The 23,545-nt window shown below is 46.1% G+C and overlaps 2 protein-coding genes across 18 annotated transcripts in view; one reads left to right on the forward strand and one right to left on the reverse strand.

Annotated features, from left to right (window-relative positions):
* Arhgap10 (Rho GTPase activating protein 10) overlaps window positions 1-2,031 on the forward strand; it is a 261,750-nt gene extending 259,719 nt beyond the window's left edge. For 11 of the 12 annotated variants that reach the window (XM_039097987.2, XM_039097986.2, XM_008772531.4 and 8 more), the window contains one exon: window positions 1,372-2,031. In XM_039097987.2, the coding sequence (XP_038953915.1) occupies window positions 1,372-1,460 (89 nt within the window). In that variant the 3' untranslated portion in view covers window positions 1,461-2,031. The remainder of the gene's footprint in view (window positions 1-1,371) is intronic. The other variant, NM_001109501.1, reaches the window with a different exon arrangement.
* A 5,320-nt stretch (window positions 2,032-7,351) lies between these two features.
* The window catches only part of Nr3c2 (nuclear receptor subfamily 3, group C, member 2), a 344,237-nt gene continuing 328,043 nt past the window's right edge, over window positions 7,352-23,545 (reverse strand). For 4 of the 6 annotated variants that reach the window (XM_039097525.2, XM_039097524.2, XM_039097523.2 and 1 more), the window contains exon 9: window positions 7,355-9,973. In XM_039097525.2, coding sequence (XP_038953453.1) covers window positions 9,818-9,973 — 156 coding nt within the window. In that variant the 3' untranslated portion in view covers window positions 7,355-9,817. Of the gene's footprint in view, window positions 9,974-23,545 lie in introns of all 6 variants that reach the window. The other 2 variants (NM_013131.2, NM_001395077.1) reach the window with 1 other exon arrangement.

The raw sequence follows: 23,545 nt of genomic DNA on the forward strand, positions 1-23,545 counted from the left end.
TAGATGCATTTGCTCGTTTATTGCACGATTATGTGTGACACCAGGCTGGGTGCCCGGGACCGTGAGTTGCCCGGGAACGTGAATCTTTAGATGAGTGTCCTGCACTCCCGAGTTGTAGTCTTACACTGGCCTGTGAGGCACATGTGCAGAGTGGAGGTTCCTCATCTGGTCTGGATGGGGGCGAAGCCAATGACCGAAGCGTGAGTCCATGCTGCCCAGGCATGGCTGCAGTGTAGAATACGGTGGGCCTAGGGGGCAACCATGTGGAAGCCTTAAAGCTCCTAGGCAGATGGCAGAGTTATCAGAAGGCTGTGGTGATCACAGAATTCACAGTACTTCTCTCAAGGGAGAAAACAAATGGTCCCCTCATTGAGAAGGGCAGTTAGAACGAGCCATCAGTGTTACCCAAATGTGAGTAGGTCAAGAACTGCCCAGTCGCAGTTGGCAGTCAGAAAGCAAGACTGCAGAGCTCAGCATACACGGAAAGGGAAACACTGCTTCACGGGACTGTGTATGTGTGCGCTGCGCTCAGTCTCTAGTGTGAAATAATTCCTTTTGGTTAGGACCCAAAGCTGCCCTTCACAGTTGGTTTCTGGGTTGTTCTGTAGATAAGCACTGTCCCCCAACCCCAGGTAGGTGGCCACTACCCCTGGCCATAATTTGCATTTAAGCTGGGGTCCCTTAAAGTCTTTGGTATTTAATACCAAAATGCTGGTTTGCTAGCTTGAGCCCTGTATCCTTTGCTCTCCAGCCTGGGGCTTGTCATGTGACTATCACAAGTATCTGCTGATACCTATAGTGTGCTCAGATGTGCAAGGCTCAGGCCTGCCTTCAGGAGCTCCTTAACCAGCATGGGAGTGGGATCAGTGTATGGCTGATGGCTGTCGTGGTTGAAAGGTTGAAGCAGACCTTCCTCAAGAGGAAGCCCGACTGAAGCAGAAGAGTTACCTAGTGAAGAAAAGCATTCTAGACAGCAAGTGAAGTACTGCACGCACCAGGGCCGAGAGTCCCAGTTGGGAGTTCTCCGATAGCGTAGGGAGGGGCTGCTGGAGTGGCAGGAGAGGCCCCTTGCACTGGACCAACAAACTTCCTTTGGTGGGGGTCGGGGGAGGCGTGCCCTGCTCTGTGTCCTACCGAGTTTGTTGAGCAACTCAGAGCACAGTGAACTAGGAGGAGCAAGACTGGAAACAGGGACTAGAGAGGGAAGCTTTGTGATGGCCAGTGCGGGGCAGGAACCTTCGTGGCAGCTTTGCTGTTCAGTGCCCCAGAAGTGACTCTTTTTTGTGGCTGCTTCATGCAATCCCTCGGCATGGTAAGTGTTAGGGGCAAGCATTGGGAGCAGACTTGTAAACGTAGTCTCTTCTTTTTCAGTTCAGACCTCAAGGGAACCCGGATGGCTGGAAGGGACCCTGAACGGCAAGCGAGGGCTGATTCCACAGAATTACGTCAAGCTACTGTAGTCCCTGGCCATGGGGGCTCCTGCTGATCCTAGCACCCCAAGCACCAGCCTGGAAATGGCACCCAAATGCCACGTTTACGCTTAGGATCTTCGGTCACCACAGGCACTCCAGGGCTAGGGAGGGGATGGAACTTGCCACCTAGGACGATGCAGATGTGGGTGTAAGCAGAGCGTGGCCCTCGTTGGTGGAGAGGATGCTCACCTAACAGGCACTGGGGATTGTGATCTTTAATTCTCCAGCCCGTGGGACAGAGAGGGCAGTCCTCATTGGCGACCTCGCTGTCCACACACCTGCTGTTGGGTTTTCAGGGGGGGCTGTGCTATTTTCAAATGTCCGGAGCACATGTGACCTTGTGGGTGCCGGGGGCTTGGTCCCAACCTGGAGGGAAGCAGAGAGAAGCTCTTCCAAGCCTGTGCCTTCCTGCCTGCCTCTCCTGGCCCCCAGGGCCTGCTCACTGGCAGCTGCATGTGCTTCAACAGCCTTTTCCAGGTGCTCACCGGAGTGCTGTTTGCCCTATGTCACCTCACTGCCACAAGGCCCCTCTGTACATGAAATAAAATGTAATTTACTATCTGGTGTGTCCAGCCTAATGCGGGGAGTGAATCACCTCAGTGGTGATTCACAGTTTGACAGTCATGGTCAGCAGACCATGATGTTAGCCCTTTAGAACCCTGTGATTTACAGCAGGAAAGATGGTGGGCCTTTCTGAGACGCAATCCCAGCATTCATGTGGTGCTTACAAAGGCCTTTCCCTCAAGAGACAGTGGGATGGGATCCAGTCTGTGGCAGTGTATAGGTGAGCTACAGCCATGCTGATGGCCAGCTCTCCTGACCCACCTCTTTGGACAGATCTCTCTCAGACTATCCAATATGGCCTTGATTCCCAGGCTCAGCATTAACTTTGCCCATCTCCATGAAGCTGGACTTTGGGAAGGGTAGGCTGACTGCCGTCCCAATATGAGGTGCTTTCTCTTCCCCAGTCTCCTCGGCCCCAAGTACAACTCCAGGCCCAGGCATTGTGGGGAAAACCAGCTGGTTCCCTGCAGGAAGTTCAGTGTTTGTGGCCTTGGGACTGTGAAGGGAGTTCTGCATCAGCAGAAGCTGCTGGAGTTAGGCGTTGACATCTAACCCATGTGAGGTTCCTGACCCTGTCTGAATTTTCTCCTAAGGAGTTATCAAAAGAAGGATGTTGTATGGCCTCCCCTGACTGACTCTGGAGCCTGCTGCTTTGTTGGTTAACATCTATGGAGTCACCTTACAGGGCTCTTGTGTAAGGGCATCGAGTTTGGAGTTGCTAAATTTTGATCTGGAATGTTCCCCAAAGGCCCTTGGGTTAAAGCACTTGCTCCAGCTTCTGTTGCTGTTTGAAGGGGGGTAGAAAGTTTAAAAAGGGACCCTTGTAGGAGGTTCTGGGTCATTGGTTGTACCTATCAGAGGGCTTGTAGGACACTGGTCTCTTCTTTTCTCTTTTGTGTCTGTTGAACAGCTTAATCTGCCATAGGCTTCTTGTCACATTCTGCCCCAGGTCTAAAGCTCATCCATTATGAAATGCCACCTCTAAGACAGTGAGCCAAAATAAACCTTTGCAAGTTGATCGCTGGGTATTTTGTTAAAGTCACAGGAATCTGAATAGCAGGAGTCACATGAAGATGAGAGGGATGTGATTTTTAGAAGTGTGTATTCTGTAAAAAAGAGTAAGGACTATTTCTTTACAGAGTAAGTTTAAATATCAAACCACAGGTTCCGGGGGAAGAATGGAGATAGGGCCTGCACAGTCTGGCCTTGGAGGAAGGTGCCCTGTGTTGTGGGCTATCATTACCTGGTGTGGCTCAGTGAAATGCTGGTAGGGAAGGTGTGAATCTGGGCAGGTCTGGAGGCTCAGCGTCAAGACTTGCTGGCATGCATTGCCTCTCAGTGGTATCACCGAAGCCAACACTAGATGCAGCTCATGTTTGCTGGTTTGAGGAAGTGTTCCTTTTGTACACCTCCCTCTGTGCCTCAGCATTTGATGGTGTTCATCACTACAGCCTGCCTATCTCTCTGCTTTTACCCTTGCTTCCTAAAAGGAAAACCAAAGCATGAAGCTAAAGTGTGCAACAGCAAGGTGGCTGTGACAGGACTGTTGGTCCCTTGGTCACGACTGCTTGCACTTTTGCTGTCAGTGTCTTCTGTGTGCCATGGGATACATGTGGCTGAATAGGTTTCCCATGGCCCAAGAGCTGGCAGACCTGTGTTTATCTAGAGGAAAGCAGGGTAGTGTCTGAGGAAAGTCAAGGCTGTTTCTACCAGAATATGGCCTGGGAGCAATTTGGCTCAACTTGCCATCACCATAGGGCAGAGCAGAGAGCTTAGCCCTGGGCAGGGCCCAAAATCTACACAGTAATGGGAGTAGGGGTGTTTGGTTACACCTGGCGATCATTCCAGTGTTTTGCAAGACGGGTGTGGCTAATCCTGGGAAGGTCTCCAAGAGGCTTCTGGCCTGTGCACTTCACTCAGGACTCGACACCGGCTGCAACTCTCACCTCCAGCAGGACCAGATCTTCAGCCTTATTTGGTACAGAGGCCCTGCAGGAGTCCTTATGCTTGCTTGGGTTTCCATCTGTGAAATGGTGAAATCAGGTGCCATGGGAACTTCAGCAAACATGTAGCGCCTCTGAGGGTGCACAGCAGGAGAGACTGGTGAACGGAGATGAGGAAGAGGAAGTCTCTGGTGGCCTTCCAGCTCTTAGCCATTGCTGCTGTTTGGATCTTCTGCCAAAGTTCTACGTGTTAAAGGTTGGTCCCCAGCTGAGGGCCCTACTGGGAAGTGATGGACCCTTTGACAAGTGGCACTTACTCAGCCTGGGCGAGCACTAAAGGACCAGACCCCTTCATCTCTGTCTGCTTCCCGGATGTCATGGAATAAGCAGCTTTGTTTTGCATCGTGCCGTCTGCTGTGATGTCACCCCCTTTCCCTGGCCTCCAGACAAGAGTTGGCCAATCACAGACTGAGACTTAGGAACCTCTAAGTTTAAAAACCTCTTTCAAATATTGACCATATCAAATACCCCGTCAACAAGGACAGCATAAATACACAAGCTCCTCTCTGCCATCTCATCTTGAAGGCCATTCATGGCCTGTTCTTCAGCCATCAGTCTGACCTCTTCCCGAGGTCTCTCTGCCTCTCCAGTCCCAGCTTATGCCATTTCCCACCCACCTCATACTGAACGTACTCTCATCCTTGACTTCCCAAGTCTCTCAGAGCTAGGCTCTGGCTCCTCTGGCTCTTGAGCCATACAGCTTCTCCATCCCTGTCTGAGGATCCTATTGCAGGGGTGTCCCCAGACAACTTACCTCCCCACCACAACACCCCCCCCCAACCCCTCAAGTGTCAGATAACATGACTGTCAATTGCTTTTCCTTGGCTTACTGAGCAATAATTTACTGCTGCCACCTTTGGGTAGCGCAGCTCATTCTCCCATGGCTAAGTGTCTCAGTTCACCTGCTAGAAGAATATGCTCGACTTTCTCTATCCAAAGACAAACTGAGCTGCTGACCCTCTATCTGGCAGGAGACCTGCATATTGAACTTGGACGGTGGATGTACATGGGACAGCCCAGGGCTACATATTGGGGTCTGGATTTCTTCCTTGGAGAATTAGTTGCTGTGAAAAATGTTGCTTGGTGGCATGGGAACAGCTCCCCCGGACCCACCTGAATCTGGCTCATGAGGGCATGAATAGCACTCCCTAAAGCCACAGAAAGAGGTTTTGTTGAACTGGGAGAGAGTTGGAAATCAGTCTCAGTGACACACATTGTGCAGTGACTGAATGACTAAGTGTTCCAGTGGTGGCAGCCATTTACTGGAGCCATGCGTGTGGGATGTGGAAGGCAACCTTGTGAAGGAAAAAGCGGGATGAAGAGTGAGGGGCCTCAGGCTGCTGCAACTCCAAGGAGAGTCCTGATCTGCCATACAAGGCATTGGTCTGACATGGCTCCCGGAACACCAGTGAGACAGCCAAGAGGAACCCAGGCCAGGGCCATGGCTGCTTCCCCTATCTTCATGGACATCCTCACAGGTGATGCTTCCCTGCTCCTCCTGAGTTACCTCATCAGGCAGGGCTTTCATTAGAGAACGGTGATGATGTGTTGATAAATGATTGGCCGGGAATTTAGGGGCTTGGGATTGCCTCAAGCACTGTCTGTAAGCTTATGCACTGGGTATAAACTCAGATCTGCACCCCGATGCTCGTCTCCAGAGTCTGATTTCCTGGGATTCATCGTGTGACTCCATCCCCTCTCACCCCCATCCTGATCCTGCACCCACAACCATGTTCACGAGTCCTCCCAGTTGGACTGTGGACTTGGGCTGGAATTCGGTTTCGTCAGTCGGGGAGAAACAAGTCTGAAGGATTAAGAGAAGCATCAGGCCTTTCTATAACATCCTGTAGCTTGTGCTGGACGGTGAGAGGTCACATGCGGCAAAGTTATGGACCAACAGCTGCAGGCTGACCACAAACACATGAACCAGCTAAGTCTGGTCCTAACCAGTGGTCCCTTGGAGCCCGTTCCCAGGCTGGAGAGAGAGGGAAGAGGCAATGCCCTGGTCTGTCATGCTGTAGTTCTGGCGTGTGTCTTACTTGGCCTGTGACAAACGTCAGGGACCTAGCTTGGTACGCTTGTATGTAATGCTGTTGAGGAAACCACTGTTATTTTCAGTAAAGCAGCTGCTCTAAGAACTGGGGAGCTTGAGAAGAAAGTCTCAGACGCACCTGTAATCATCTTACTTTGCAAACACTGGCGTTGCTCATCAAAAGGCATGCTAGTACTTTTGTTTCTTTTCTTTTTGTGAGAAAATGTCTCCTGCCTTTGGGGCTTTCAACATACACAAGCAGTAAGCCCCTTACTCTGTCTGTGATGCACGGCCCAGTTTTTAATGCATGGCAGACATTAGTAGCTAGCTGTTCTGGAAGTTCTCACCTAGTGGTTCACAGAGGAGACTTGAATTCGTTTGGCTTGAAAATTGCTTTGTGAAATTCTTAAAAGGCACTCAACTCACGATAAAGCCTCCTCAGTTCTGAAGGCCGCCTGCTTGTGGGTAGGACCTCTCAGCAGACATGCACATCAGAATGACTTTTGTTTCAAATTGGAGGCTATGAGAAGCTTTCTTTAAATTTTTGCGTACAGATTTGTTTTTACCTACCGATGTTTTGTTCAGCTTGCGTGACCATTTACATGGGTGCACACACAGAATACAGCTTTTCCCAGGGTTGTGGTCAGTGGCCACACTATGTGTTCCAGAATTTTATCTGTTGTGCAATGTTGAATTTGTCTACCACACGGGCGCATCTTTCTGAAAGCCAGTCAACATACACCCATCAAATGACATGTTGCCCGCAATTTATCTGGGAGGGAATGTTTCCTGTTTGAAAATGAACTAATAATTGCATTTTTGTTGTCCATGTTCATGAGAGCCAAGGGGACAGTCCCATAAAGAGTGGGTAGCCATCAGGGCTTGCAGGTACCTGAGGGAGAAAGCAAGAGCATGCAGAGGAAGACCTCTAAGTTCAGGTGGCATGGTGGTCTTCTTAATTGAGTCTCAAAGTCTTGTGGGTGTAGATACCCATGAGGCCATTCGGATGTATGCATGCATGTGGCTGCTGTGTGTGCACATGGCTACACAGCAGCCAATAGTGTAGCACTGTTATGGGACGAGCAGAGTGAACTGGATAGTAGCCACAGAATCATCATGACTGACCATGTGGCAGCCAATAGGGCTCTTTCTAGCCTCAGACAAAACTCCGTGGTTCCAGGGTTGGCTGCAGGCAGAAGTGCACAGGATCTGAATGTACAAAGGCATAAAGTCCCGGTGTACCTCTAGGCGTCCGAATGAACTGTTTCCAGAACAACAGGTGATTAAAGTAAAGGATTTATTGTAATCTGTTTACAATCCTTTGCAAAGACAGACATGTTTTTGCATAAAGATATAAATTGCTTCATTTTAAACTAATTTAGTGTTATAATTATTTGAAGGAGTTTTGGTGAATTATGAATTGTACCAAACCAAGATTTTTAAGAGCAATATGGTACAAAAATAAGAGCAGACAGTTTGGCCCGGGACAGGCATTCAACAGTGAATTTAGAGAATATGGCTTTGCTGTTTAGTTAAGCAGAGTTACCCGGAGACACATGAGGAGCCAGTAACTTCATTAATACAAAAAGCTAATGTAGACCTTCTCCACCTCAATCCTGGCTAAGATGGAAATCCAGTTTCACAGCGTTAACTCAGCCCCTTTCCCCCAGAAACACCTCGTCTGCATGCTGTATGTGTTTATCGCCTTCGAAGTATGGTTTTCATATTGCTGTGCGTGTAAGTTGACTGTGTTTAAAGATCTGCCTATAAATTAAATCCTTGAAGTTGCAAATGATGTAAGAAAGCCCCCACCCTTTGAGTTCAGCGTCCCTGGGTCTCCCCTTGCAGAAGGCAGGCGTCGTTTGAGAGACACGGTAATGTTGCCTGCATGGTGAACCCTGTGGGAAACCGCTGACCCACTCAAGCCTTGCCCCAGCCTTCTGCGTCAGCTTTTAGGTTTTGGGAATTCGTGATGAGAGGCATCACCATGTTTGAAAGATTAATTTGGCCTCTATTCAGAGATCATTTAGTGCAATCATACCGAAGTTCCCCAGAGATACACATGTCTGTGATTTGGGGCAAGAAAAAAGCCATAAATCGCATCAGTATTGGACAGATTAATGAATTAAAATTTTAGTGCCACTGTCTTGCTTACATGATTCGTAGTGTTTTTGTGGTTTTTTTCCTCCAAAACTGTTTATGTATAAAATTTTCATTTTTAAAACCTACCTTTAAAAAATCTAAAAACCTTCTAGTGATCTGTGGGTCTCCACGCCATTCTGTCTGACTCATACCCAGATGAGTTGCCTGTACCTCCTGCCATATTTGCTGTCCCCATGACCGGCTCCAGGAGTGAAGGACCCTGTCCAAGGCTAGAGGCGGCTTTCTGATCTTTGACAGGTGTGGAGGGTGCATGGAATATTTTCCCCAAGAGGAGAAAATCAGATTTTCTGGAAATGGGAGAATTGTGCTCTCTGGGCCATGTTTCCAGTCTCCCTTTCTGAGAGAGCAGGCTCTGCTTCTTGTGACAGAGGGGGGAGGACAGCACTCTCAGGACCAGTGGTTCCTGTCACCTGCCAGGAGCTGCAGACACTGCAGCAGCATCCCGGATGGAAGCGGGAAGAAGCAGAAGCCAGAGCTGCGCACTAGAGTCTCACGAACACTTCCCACGCGGGAGACCAAGAACAAAACAAATAGTACTGAAAAAGTAGAAAGGCTTAGAGACAACCGAAGAGGTCTAAGTGTGGTTATTTACAACAGACTGTAAAATGGTAAATTAGATATGAAGCTAAAAAAAGGCACAGCTTTGTCTCTCTTAAATACACTGTAAACGGTCAGTACGCATGCAGAGCATCTCACGTTACAAAAGAAAATTTTACCTTGTTTAGACAAAGATAGTACTTAAATAGTCTCCAGCAAAATAGAATTCTTTCAAAAATACTTTCCCATTCAACCTATTAACCATTAAAGACTTTTTTCTAATGTGTTTCATTTACAAAAGCTCCTTACACCTTGTTTCAGGTCCTTCACAATTTATACATACAGTAATATACAGCACAGCAAAAAGACTGCAAAAAATTATTTGTAAAGCCAACACAATAGATACTAGAAATTTGAAACCAAGGCATTTAACATCTTATCCATTCTAATTAAATAATAAATGGACACTAACGAGTGCGTATGCCAGCGATGCAGAAAAAACGTGCCCGGTAGGCCACAGTTCCACGCCACGTGTTCTGTTATTACATACCAGGGATCTGTATGCATTTTGTGTATGTGTTTGTGTGTTTTTAAATAACAAAAGAATAGTAATGCCCCATATTGACTAGACGTTTTTATGTGCAAACCAAGGGTAAGCTTTAAAAAGTTCTCTAGTCCTTTGAACCCTTTGAAAACAAGCGAGAGATACCAGAAACCACATGGCATAGTTAAAACTTCCACCTGTTAAAATATCAAAATCAGAGTTATTGACTAGATATGGCTTTTCATCCAGAGGAACGGGAACATGTTTTCTAAGCGCTGGGAGTGGAGAGGGAAGAGTCCTTTAGCCAGCTCAGGCCTTGCCAAATCCACGTCTCATGGCTTTCCCGGCTCCAGACCCTTGACGTGATTTTTAAACTTGAGAAACTGCCGACCAACTGTCAATCAGCCATCACATGTTAAAAATGTGATTTCTTGGGTCCTTCGTAGGCATAGAACCACGTGGGGAAACTTAAGGCGAAGTTCTTCCTGGCCGGTATCTCCCGTCACTTTCTGTGAAAGTAAAGGGGTTTGGCATTCCCAGACTCCACCTTTGGCAGCTGGTCGGTGATGATCTCCACCAGCATGGCGGGAAACTCCACCTTCAGAGCCTGGGATTCTCGGAAGGTGTAGAAGCAGAATTCTAGCAGGTCACTCACGAGCTGCAACACACAGACACAGTGGGTTTGACACAGGGCCTCGTCGACAGATCCCTGACTCCTCCATAGCCTAACCCTAATGCAACCGTGGGAGCCATGCCAGGAAACCCTGGTGTCACAGTCTAATCACGTTAGAACGAAGAAGTATGTACCTGTCACATGTCATCCTGTATCTTCATGCTAAACAAATTCAGCCATGGATTACAACTGCCTAACAGGAGATGCATTTCCAAGGCATGTGGGACAGACATGGAGTTAGCAGTGCCTGGGTTGCAGAATGGCCCCTTCACCAGTTCTCCTTTGCAGGCTGTGAATGGGCTGGGTCTGGGATGTAAGTACTCATGTGTGCAGGCACTGGGTCCATGCATGCAGAAACACCCGTAGAGGCAGTCTTGCTGGAGGTACAATGTCTCTATGGCTGGCCAGTGGGTCTGAAGTAACCACCACTTGAAGAAAGGCTGAGGCTTCTCAGCTACACTCCATTTCTGGCTGATTTTGGAAAATAAAAGCCTTGAGTTACGGGTTGTGTGTGGTTCCATCCCCAGGACTCTCCTTCGGGGCATGAACCACTCCCGTTAGGTAAGTTAAGAAAAGACACAAATATGTTACAGCATTAGTGTGCTAAAGTCTAAAGAACTTGGATGAAGAAAGGAGTGTAGTGCCAGCATCCTAGCTGGTCAGACAGAAGATGAAATGCAGAACTGGAAGGCAGATCCTCTCTCACATCGCAGTTGAAAAGGGAGTGAAGGGCTTTGTTAACACCCAGGAGACTGTTAACTTAGATACTTAGCTCCAGAACAAACTCAAGAGGAAGAAACCACATGAAACATACACAGCTACACAACTGCTCACAACTCCCAGGCTTGGGTCATGCACGCACCTCTGGGAAATAAATACGATCAAACTGAAAGGAAAAAGAGGGGTGGAGTCAGAGAGATGTGCGGAAGAGCTGCCTTCAAAATGGCTGAACAGTGGTGCGCCACACTAGCTGCTTGTCTTCCCCACAGAAGGATCAAAGTATCCATTGCGCAGCAGGGCGAGTGACCGTGGGAGAACATGAAGCTTTGAGAGGTTCAGAGATCTGGGAGGATGGCACAGAAAGAGAAGCAGAATCTCTGCACACTGTGGACCCTCACTGGAGCATGGGCAGTCGCTTCTCTGTGCTGCGTGCTTGTGGGGGCTGTCCCAGCAAACCTCATCAGGGTGAGACTTGTAATCCCAGCGACTCACACTGCACTCCTCTGATGGGCCTGGTAGGAAGTAACCGAAACTCCTCCCAGTAATGTTGCTTTGGAAAATGAATTTACTCCACTCACTGTAACCCAGTTACAGGCAGCAGCCATCTTAAAGTGAGGCCTACTCTGAATATAGACTGCTCTCATGGTCCTAAGCCACTGCATGGAATCGTCTGAGGCCCTAAACCTGGCTAAGCAAAGTGACTCAGGTCTTTCCCAGTGTTGTGACACAGGAACGGATGGCATTGTCCTCAAGAACAGCTTTTACCTTTGGTACCCAGTTGAGGACTTTATGCAACACCAGGAATGAAGACAGATGCCAGTGTGGTTCCTGCTGCCACCCCCCTCCCCATCATGGTTCCCTCTGTCCTTGATGGGGCCTGTTCTTCTCCTTGGTTCCTGATGTTGTCCCTCGAGTGAAACAAGGAAACTACTACTGTCAAAGTACAAATCTCACTAAAATGGCCAATCCACAAAACAGGAACTGAAGAGGGTCAGACATCAATACAGTAATCCATTAAATTAGAATGAAAACAGACTAATTAAAAGGAGCTGGTGAACAGATTAAAAACAAGAAGATAATGACTACCAGAAGCTCACTTTGCAAGCAAAGACACAGACTGAAGATGTCAGAAAAGGAGACTCTAAAACACACTAAAGATCCAGAGCAGCAGAAACTTGTAATAAAATATTCCAAATAAGCCAAAGGGAGAAGAAAAAAATACAGAGATCCAAAGCACATCCACAACTGATATGCATTTTATAAAAGGTTTACAATGGGAAAATACTTCTCTAATAAATGCTGTGGGGAAGGCTGGAGGATCTTATCCCTCCAGTGAACAAAAGTCCAATCAACATGGGAAGTGCCTACATGTAGTACCTAAAATCCTAAAGCTACAGAAGGAAACCTGAAGGAAAGAGTGCCGAACATGGGCTGCAGACAGCAACTTTCTCATTAGGAATCCAAGCAGAGAAACAAAAGCAAACACTGGTGAGTAAGGGTCATCTCAAACTAAAATACTCAGTACAGAGAAACACTCTACAGAACGAAGGACAGACTATAGTGTGGAGAAAATGCTGACGCATTATTCACCTAACTGAGGGTTAATATCCAGAGTACTTAAAAAACAACCGCAGGGGGTTGGGGATTTAGCTCAGTGGTAGAGCGCTTGCCTAGCAATCGCGCAAGGCCCTGGGTTCGATCCCCAGCTCCGAAAAAAAGAAAAGAAAAGAAAAGAAAAAAAACAACCTCAGAACTGATGGAACCACAGAACAAGTGATCCGATTAAAAGCTGTGTAGGGGTCTGTATGAATACATCTCCAAAAGAGTGGCCAAAAAATAGATAGAAAACCAAAGAAACCAAAAAACAAAGCAAAACCAAAACAATCAATCGAACAACAAAAACAACCTATACTCACTAGCCACCCGGGGTGTGCAAGTCCCTACCACAGTGACATCAGTTCTCCAGGCGTAGAATGGCTACTGTGAAAAACAGCTGACAAAAAAGCAGGAAACGCATGCGCTGTTAAGGGAAGTTTAAATTAGTACATGCATTATGAAGAAAAGCATGGCCGCTCTTTTAAAAAAGTTGTCTACCATGTGATCCAGTTAACTTATGGAAAGTAAAAATCAGCATGTTAGAGAGAGAACACCATGCTTATTGTGATGCTGTTCACAGTGGCCAAGATAGGAAGATAGGGGATCAAGCTGCCTGCTCGTCAGCATGTGATGGGGTGAGGGGTAAAGGAAGTGCGGCGGGTCCACTCAGGAGGTGGTGCTGCTCTGCCCGTGGACAAGGAAAGCCCTATCTGTAGTAAAGGGAATGGAACTGGATGACACATTCAGTGGAATGAACCGGACGGACGCAAAAGGACAAACATTCTGTCATTTCAATTTCAAAAGCTTGAACTGTAAATAGAATATCGATTGCTAGATGCTGGAGAAGGGAGTGGGTAAAGTGTGGTTGATCAGTGCTTGTATAGAAACACCACACAAAGCTTAAGACAGAAAACGAGAAAGACGCTTGTGAGGGAATCTGAGAGATGGAGTGTTTGAAAGAAACCTTGCAAATTAGAAAAAAAAAATGCAACGATGTATTTAAAGTCCTAAAAGAAAAAAAGCTGCCAATATTATACCCAGAAAAACTACTATTAAGAAATGAGACAGAAATATTTTTTCAACACACAAAACACTGAGGCACTGTCACCACCAGAGTACTGGAGTTACCCTCCAGGGAATGCCTGTGGGGGCTATAGTAGGAGCTAAACCTTGATAACCACCATGGTGAAGGAATACGAAAAGGCCAAGGCTATATACCACAGCAGTCGCCACAGAAAGACAAGTGTAGTAAGGGTTGTTTACGTAAGAACGCATGAAGATGAGCAGCTGAGGACAGACAAAAGGTTCACTCGGACATGGGAAAAAGGAACACAATCCCAGGTGTGCGTTGTCAGTTATCAACAATAATCTGGAATGTACATGCCTGAAGTCCTCCAACTGACACATGTCCATTGAGTGAGTTTGGCAAAGGAGAAAATGACTTCATTGGAAAGTAGGTACCCAGACCGGAAGTAAAGGAACCGGAAGAGATGGACCATACCAACAGAGAACTGAAGCCAGGTAGGTAGGTAGGTAGGTAGAGAGATGGATGGATGGATGGACGGACAGATGGATGGAAGAGCAGATAGACGGATGAACAGATAGAACGAACCAGTCAGAAAGTCTTTTAAAATTTTTAAAAAATGTTAAAGGATGAATCTGGGGACATGGCTCAGTGGGTAAGAACACTTACTGAGCAAGCATGAAGGCATGAGTTCAAATCACTGCCTACAACCTTGTGTGTGGCCACACGCATTCCTGTAACCCCAGAGCTGTCAGAGGTAGAGATATAGGATTACTGTGGCTTGCTGGCTCTGGCCTACCTCATTCAGTCAGAGACCTGTCTGAAGTGGGAAAGGCTAAAAGTAATAGAACAGGACAACTGATCTTCTTTAGCTTCTGCATACATACACACACACGCGCGCGTGAACACACACACACACACACACACACACGGCCAAAGAGAAGTGAATAAAGTCCCTATATAATGATAAAGCAATGAAAGAGGGATCAACACAGTTTTAGGAGATAACATTTATATAAATACAGGTAACCAAATTAGAACACAAAATTACATAAAAGCCAACATTATTTAATAAAAATATGGGATACAAACTAATAAAATAATAAGATCTGGGGCCCTCAAACCCAACCTTCATCATTAGACTATCCAAATTTAAAAAATTAAAAAGAAATCTTTCAATTAAACTATATTGTAGGCCACTAAGACATCCCCAGAACGTTCCTACAACAGCTGCAGAACACATCTTCTCAGCATGTGTGCAGGACATTTTCTATTACTATGACAGACTATTCTAGGCTATGAAAATTTCAATGAATTAAAAACAAACATTGTAACATGCATCCTTTTGCCATGCTGTTATAAAAATAAAAGGTGGTGGCCAGAACTTTAAAATATATTCACGCACATTAAACATAATTTTAAATGACCAATAACCAATCAAGGAGAGATGTTAAAATTTCTTGATATTAGTGAAAATGGAAATAGAATATGAGGTATAAAAGCAATCCTAAGAGGCAAATGTATGGTGGTGAGTACCCGTGTCAAAGGCACATATCTGAGATAAAATAATGATACAACTGAAGAAAGAAAACATCGAGAACCAAGCCCAAGTCAGGAGAAGGAAAGAAATCACAAAGATGGGAGGAGAAAGAAGGAAAACAGAGACTTTACAAATGAATTATCGACTTGGCATGCTGGTGCATAGCGGCTGTCCTGTGAGATCGGGACGGGAGTGTTGTGAGTTCAAGGCCAAGATTACATAACAATTGACAAATTTGATAGACAAGCCATGTTAAAAAAGAAAAAGAAAAGAAAAAGAAAGACCCAATTCATACATGAAAAATAAAAACAAACACCACAGAAATAGAACTGAAATATTTTCCTACAAGATCAGGAACAAGACAAATATGTTCCCTGTCCATGGTCCTCGTCAATAGAGTAGCATCCTACTGGACACCGTGTATCTTGTTGAGTTCACTCTGAGAGCAATGTGAAGTAATAGCACCCAAGTAGGAAAGGAGGGAGTAAAGTTCTCCCTGTTTGGAGACAATGTGATTATAAATATGTAAAGCTACAGACCACACAATTGATGGAGCTAACTTCCTCGCTAAGCCTATAGGATGCAAAACCATCACACAAAAGTCAGTCTTTTTTTTTTTTTCCTGTGCATGGAAAGGAAATTGTCAAAGAAGCCAAGAATGCAATCCCCTTCATGGTAATGGAAATAGACAAACCCATGAATGACTCCTGAATGTAACACATGATGTCTAGAATTAAAATTCTGATGAATGACACTGAAGTGGGCACAGAACATTGGAAATACATTTTAAATTCTCAGACTGCAAAAATTAATCACTAAGATAGCCATATCCCCCAAAGCATTCTCCATTGTCAGTGCTACTGCTACTCAAGTATCTATGGCAGTGGCAGGCTGCTTAGAGGGGTGTCAGCGTCAGCTGCTCTCCCCTTAGTTGTTCCCCCTGCTGTGGTGCTGAGTGGTCCAAATATGGGGTTTCCCGGAGGCTCCAGCAACAACCTGAAGGTGCTGGCCAGCACAGACATGGGTCTGGCACACCCCACACTGGGCTGAGGCTGCTCTCGGTGGGGCTGGTTTCATTTACAGGAATGGAGGCAGACAGCCCTGTCTCAGGCTCAGAGAACTTGACGTCAGCTTCTATCAGGCCCTCTCCAACCCTGGCCTGTGAGAACTAGTGCTTCAGTGGACTTGAGGGTGGCACCCACAGGTGCTAGTCCTGAGGAGGTGGTCAACCAGGCCGAGGGGAGCTACAGAGCAGGGTGCTCTCTCTATTGGAAAAAAGTTACCAAAGGGAGGAGGAGCCAAGGAAGTCGAGGCCCTCCTAGACGGGGTAAAGGCCACAGGAGGTTCACATGTTAAACAGCCAGGTCACAACATGCTGCCCAGATGGCATGCACAAAACTGCTCGTAGCTTAGCAGCTCAGATGATCCTCCTCATTTAGTGGCTCTGGTTTATACAATGCTAGGCCCAGTACCTGAGACCAGCTTCGTTCCTTCCCTGAGATTCCTACTCAGTGTGTGTATACTAGACATTACGTGTTATCATGCACGTTCCCGGACAAGGAGGTTTGAGACCCTAGGCTCTTTGGTGTGACTGGGGGCCTGGTACAGGAGCCACAGTGACTCCAGTAGAGAGAAGGAAAAAGGCACAGAGTCCAGCAGCCTCGTCAGAGCCGCCCAGAAGCAACCAGAAACACTGATCTTGTCGGATCTGTGCCTTCCTCCCAGTCCTCTGAAAGCATGCTGGGCCTGTGGGGCACTTCTGAGTTCTCAGAAGATGTTTCTGTAGAGGGAGGAGTCTGTGCACAAGTTCCTGACTCCTAAGAGCGTGTGGCTCTTGCTGCTGCTGCTGCTGCTTATTGTGGTCCTCATTTCTCTCTCTCCCCTGGAGAGGCTGATGGGAATCAATACAGAGAGGCAGCAGATTGAGGACCAGGCCATTTGTCTTCAGGGAAAGCTGTTTTGTTGCCGTTGGTAGACAAGGTAATGTTGTTACCCCTCACTGTGGCTCCTGCATCCAACCCCAACCGCACTCCAGCTCCCTTGGATTCAGTGGCAGGCTGGAGGCTTTCCCTGTGTCCTGTTCTTCCATAAACCACAGCTTCTGTGGTCTGTGGGGAAGGCTACATTACTTTCTCAGTGGTGTAGGAGCTGAAGAGAGAGACAGCCTGACTGAAGATGCCCCCTGTGCTTTTAAGATCACTCTCACATCTCCAATGTGATCAGCTGATGACAGGAAGCACAGCTGACGAGCAGCTAGCATTTGCCTGAGCACTGGAAGTTGGAAGCGTGACTTTCAAAGAGCCAAGTTTAGCCATGTGAGTATGGGTTTGGTGACAGCGGATGGTTCTCAAATGTGCAAGCCTTGGGTTTCATTCCCAGCACCAAACCAGATTCAACCAGTTTTAATGCTATTGGGACAAAAGACACAGAATCAACTTTAAAAATATCAACAGGTTTACTGGCCACAAATGACTAGTGACTCTGTAGTCTAAGTGTCCCAGAAATAGACTTGTCAACACTGGAAAGTGCTCCACCGAGATTATGTAAAGCACTTGGCCTTCATACAAAATCAAACAGGTTTATTCTTGGGTCTGACACCAAAAGCACAGGCCGCAACTCTGAAAATCGAACTGCATTGCATCAAAACTAAACGCCAGGCATCAAAGACACCACAAGAAAGTGACAAGGCGCCCTACAGAATGGGACAGAGTGCTTTACAGTTGTGCACCAAGCAAGTGGCTAATGCCTAGAACATAGTAACGGAACTCCAGCAACAGAATGACAGCCGAAGTGATTTTTAAAATGGGACAAGGACCTAAAGAATCATTCTCTAAAGTCAAAATGCTCTTAAGTACAGGAAGAGCTGCTTGGTGCTGCTGGCAGAGATTTGAGCCAAAGCACATTTAGATTCAGACCAAGTAAGGTGTCTGCTATCCCAAGAGGGAGGAGAAATAACTTTTTATTTGATGTAGAGAAACAGAACCTTTGTGCATAAGGAAGACAGTGTGAAAACTTGTGAAAATGTTAAAGAGAACTCCCATGTAATCTAGCATCGACCACAGATCTCCTTAAAGAATAAAAGAAAGTAATAAGAAGTATGGAAGTGCTTACAGTAGTGTTATTCAAGCATGCTAAGAGTTGGAGATAGTCCAAAAGCCTACAGGAAATACATGGATAAGAAAATGACATATGTATGTGTGTATATGTGTGTACTAACATGCACATGTACATATGCACAGACATGTGCACACAAGATTCAGATGTAAAGAAGGATGAGACTCTGATACATGTAACAGCATGGGTAAATCTCAAAAACATGCTTGTGATGAAAGCCATACATAAGGAAAGACAAACACAGAAGAGTGAAATTCCTAAGGCAGAAGTCAGGACTGTGTTTGCTTGGGTGGAAAGAAGGAGAATGGAATGTTTCTGTCTAAGGTTACATATAGTGGGGATGACTGTGTTACTGTATGAAGGAACTTACTAGCATTGAATTAATGCCATTTAAAATGATATGTAGTAACGCATGCATTCTACCACAGTAAATCACTTGAAAAGGCAAAACAACTAATGAACGAATAATGAAAATATATCCAGCTATTAAGAAAAAAATGATGAAATCCACAGGCAGATGGATGGAGTTGGATATTCTCACCCTTAGTGAGGTAACCAGACACAGAAACACAAGCACTGCATGTTTTCTCTGCTGTGTGGATGTAGCCTTTAAAGTGGTAAATAGGTGTGATTCATTTAGAATAGCCACAGAGGTTAGATAAGTAGTAGGGAACCAGGGGAAGGGGCGTTCGTCACAGAAGGGGAAATAGAAGATGATGTTGTAAGGGGGAAAGAGGGAAACTAGACTAGAAAGACTCAATTAAGATTAATTCGGTAAAGGAGGCAGTGTGAGGAGGGGTAGTCACCATTGAAGACCTTTTAAAAGGCTGTATGGAAAACTTTGACTACAGAAGCTACACACACACACACACACACACACACACACACACACACACACACACACAGGCAAATGAAGACAATTTAAATGGAGTTGCCATACAATAGGAAGGATAAGGCTGTTAACTAGACAAGTCAACCCCCTCCCAGTACCAGGAATAGGTTACATCTTGTTGAGTGATTGGCCAGAGGGGTTCCATGGACTGAACCTCAAACATCACAACTATTGCTGAAGCTATTGGTTGCCCTTCACAACCCGATAGTAAGGCCCCATTCCTGACACTGGAGACACCAAGCTGATACCCAACTAAAGGCTTCACCCTCACTGACTAGTATTTACGGTGTTGAAAGGAGGAGTAATCACCAACATCACTCAGCTGTGAACCCTGAGACCTACCACAGAGACCTACCTGCATGGTATACTGGTACAATAGTGGCACAGATACTAGAGGGGTAACCACCACTGTTAACATTGGATTTAAGCCCACTCCACAAGATGAAACCCATCCCTGACACTGATAAAATGGCCAAGAAGCCACGACTAGATTGGTCATGGGCCCTAAAGGAAAACTACAATTATTCTGCTAAAGAAACGTAGAAGTAAAATGGCTCCTGGTGACACGTTGCTATATTCCTGTCCTCATCAGAGAATTTCTTCCCTTAGTAGATGGTCCTTAACACAGAGACCCCAATTTGGGCAACTTACAGAGCGTAAGAAACTCTTGGAGCACTATCCCAAAAGAGGATGTCTTCATCAAACCCCTCTTCTTAAGGCCTAGGGGTCTGTGTGGAATAGGAGGCAGAAAGATCATAAGAGCCAGAGGGGACAGATGACTCCAAAGAGAGTGTCTTCTAGACACGGCAGGGCTGACACAATATGAACTCTCAGAGACTGCAACAATGTGCACAAGGCCTGCATACCCCCGCATGGAGAAGAAGAATGGACCAAAGTCCCACCCCCTAATCAAAAAGCTTTTTAAAATTGATACCCACTAGGAGAGGGAAAATCAGCGTTCTCCAGTGGAGTGACTCTGGGTTTATCAACCACAGTCTAAGGCAGGCTCCATACTTAGAAGCAGTTGGCCAGCACAAAATGGACTCCACGTTTGTGGCATGCTTTGCTTGTTTTGCTAATTTTTGTTTTTGTTTTTTTCAAGAGGGATTTCTGAGAATGAGAAAGAACATGAAGTTTGATGGGTAGGAAGGTAGAGGAGTTAGAAAGAACATAATCAAGATATGCAATCAAAAGTATGAGAAAAAAGCCAAACACCAACTAACCAAACAAACAAACAAACCAACAGCGTCTCAAACCACAAGGAAACCAGGATTCACAGCCACTACCTTCCCTGCACTGCAGGTGAATGGAGGGATGTGTCTTGTGCACAGGTGACATAATATGGCTTTGTGGCTCTGCTCTTTGTGGCTGGTTCCACCTCGGCGAAATGTGACAAGGCTAAAAAGAATGTCTCCCATGACAACTCCATGGCAGTTGGTTTGTTTCTATTCCCAAAGCAAATCCAACTGTAAACAAAGTTATGCAACCACTCTACCATGGATTCCTGTCAGAAAACCCCGGCTCCAGAGAGCCACTGCCCTGGGAGTTCTAGACAGGCTCTCTTCCAGGCTGAGTTCTGGAGAGTCCTGAAGGCTCCTAGGTCTGACCAAGAGCCAAGAGTTATTTCTGCGACAAAAGTTTGCAGACTTAATATATCAGATAAGCACAAAAGAGGCATTGAGGGACAAATGCTTGCTCTCTGTCTTATGTGAACTCTGCCCACAATTCCAGATCAGGAGACCCCTGTGAGGTGGGCCAAAGCCAGAGTTCTAGATCAGGGTAAGGCCCTGTGCCACTAAGACTAGAAAGGACCATTGCCTGGGGTCAGGGCAGGTCTGCTCTACCCAGTTCCTGGGGATTCCCATTCCCTGCTCTGGAACAGATTGACCACTGGGATGAGAAAGAGGTGCCTCCCAGCATCTCTCCAAACACAAGGGCATTTCTGCAAGCTCTCAGTGATGGGAGGCCATCTATTTGTACTTCTATTTTAATTGGTTCTTTATTATCAATTTTATAAGAAATCATCTCTCTCCAGCCAGTGGTGAACACGAATGACTCCAAATCTGTCATCTCGGTGCTGTGATAGGCAAGAGGGGTTCATTTTCCCCTTGCTTTTTTGGTACTTAAATTTATTTAATTTCCATCCTGTTTAAGTTTTCCTTGTGTTTCAAGCCTTGTTCTAGCTCATGGCTCCGCCCTCTCGTGAATAAGGCCTATTGTACACGTGAAAAACACAAAGAAAAATGACATAATGGGAAAGAAGAAAGGGGAGCTTAAAGATAAAGGGATAATTAGAGCATTGCTGCACAAAGCGATCTAATGAGAGGGTTGTGCCTGGAATGCATTGGCATGTTACTGTATATAGAAGTGTGAACTTTCCCTAATTCTGTTTGCAATATTTCCGAGATCGTTCCTGCAGTTGTATACTACACTGAGCGGACTGAAAAATCTCAACCACCTCATGCTGACATGTTACCAACTTTAACATTAGGTTGGAGTTTAGGCGATTAGATCCTTGTTTCAGCCTCTGGTTAAAGGAGACACTAAAGCAGTAAGGAGCAGGTCCCATCAGCCAGGGGCAGCCATCGACAGACCACTGGAGAACAAGATGGCCTGCTCTCTTCATTTCAAAGAGACTGGGGCCCCAGGACCTGCAGGCATAGTTCGTCTTAATATTCCTATATTTTCACCTTCCTTTCAGGTGTGTGTTTCTATAGCTTCCAATCGTGTCTTGAAAGCACAAAGAGCTGCACTTGATCCCCAGCACCCACATAAATGGCTAAGCATGGCCGGCCGTGTTTGTCTATAATTCCAGTTCTGGAGAGACAGAGAAATCAGATCCCTCGAAACCATTGGCAAGGAATCAGTGAACTCCAGCTTCAGTAAGATACCAAGTCTCAAAAAATAAGGCAGAGAAAGTCGACACCAAGTGTCAACCTCTGATCTCTGTGCCTTCACATGCACAGACACACCCATGCAAATGGGACTGAATGCAATACACATATGAACACATACATTCACCACGCACATGTGCACACAAAGTGGCTCTGACCTCCTCCAAAGACTCTTAATGTAAACATTCCTGACCTCCTCTACCTAGGCCTGTCTCCAAGAACTTCCTTTGGGCACACTGAACACTGCACCGCATGGTGCAAATTGCTCTCCACACTCCTCTTCTGACCAACATGACCTGGCACAGGTGGCAAGACTCATGGGGCTGGGCACAGCATGAGACCATGGGGCCTCCCGATCCAGGTGTGCACAGAGAATTTCAAGGTAGCAGCTGCCAAGCGTTCCACAGAGGTCAGGGCCTTCTGGAGTGGTCTGTGTGCATTGGCTCTGATGATGGGGACTTGACAGAGGTCCAGACTGAAACCTGACCTGCCACGGACAATGGATCTCATGAGGTGGGAAGCTGGGCTTGCTAGTCTAGGTGACATCTTTTTCAGGCACAGTTCTTCTATATCCCTGCTTTGTGTACAAACCTATTAAAATGTATCTGATGACTCCATTACCATTCCTTTCTCTTGAAAAGGATTAAAGAAAGTATTCTGGGTAAATATCACCATTATTTTCTCTTTATAGAGAAAAGAATTAAGACAGGGCGATGAACTAGTTAGGCTCACTCCTCTTCACATCAGGTGACTTTGGATAGATTTACTGAGAAGACAGACAGGAAGACACCACAGAAAATCTGGGTGTTGTGTAGTTGTTACACTGTAACCAGAGGGACTTGGGTTGCATAAGGAGAGGGATTTATTAACACAGGCGTCAAACAATGAGATACTTTCCCCAAATCTCTCCTAGCCAGATTTCAGTTTAGGTTGAGAGAGGTATATTGGGTGACTGCTGATGTTAGATCTACAACCAAGCCCTCTTTGGGTCCTGCCTCCCAGGTTTAGGCTCTGTCCAGAAAGCTGGCCTGATGGTGTACAAGTGTTAGACTCAGGTGGAAATAGAATATTGCTTCTGTCCTAAACAAGACATGTCCTTTTGTTTCTCAGAGACTACAGGAAGCTCTCGTAACTTGTCCAAGTGCAGGCAGGAGAATTGTGAGTTCAGAGTTAATCTAGGAGACCAAAGACTCTTAATGTAAACAAAGGGAAATGTCCTGTGTGTTGAGAGCGAGGCGAGAGAGGCCAACTTAAAAACCATCCCCTCTAATAAACTGGGTTCAGATAAAACTTGAACTTTTTCCAGCCAAGGATTAGACTCAGCAAACTATTGCTATGACACAAATGCAGATGAGAAGGAAGATTTTGATATGCAAACAAAACAAAAATATAGAATGTGAGAAAATGTTAACATATTTGTTAACAACATGTCTGATAAGGGGCTAGATTTTCTACAAGCCAATGATGTCCTAAACAAACCACAACAAACACTGCTGAAAGAGTGGGTCTCTGGAAACCAAGAGCAGGCAGGAAAGATTGAGAGATACAACCCAAAATTAGATGGTCTCTCTAGTTAATCATGCTGTGAAAGAGACAGGTGAGGTCAGGTCTGGGATCCTGCCACATGACACACATGACACAAGATCAGCTCTGGTTGTCACGGTTGCCTCTGATGCAAAGACGCAAAGTGGTGTCATTCATGCACACAAATACACACACACACACACACACACACACACACACACACACACACACACAGATGTGTGCCTTTATTGGT

This window comes from Rattus norvegicus, chromosome 19 (genome assembly GCF_036323735.1).
Source record: "Rattus norvegicus strain BN/NHsdMcwi chromosome 19, GRCr8, whole genome shotgun sequence".
NCBI lineage: Eukaryota > Metazoa > Chordata > Mammalia > Rodentia > Muridae > Rattus > Rattus norvegicus.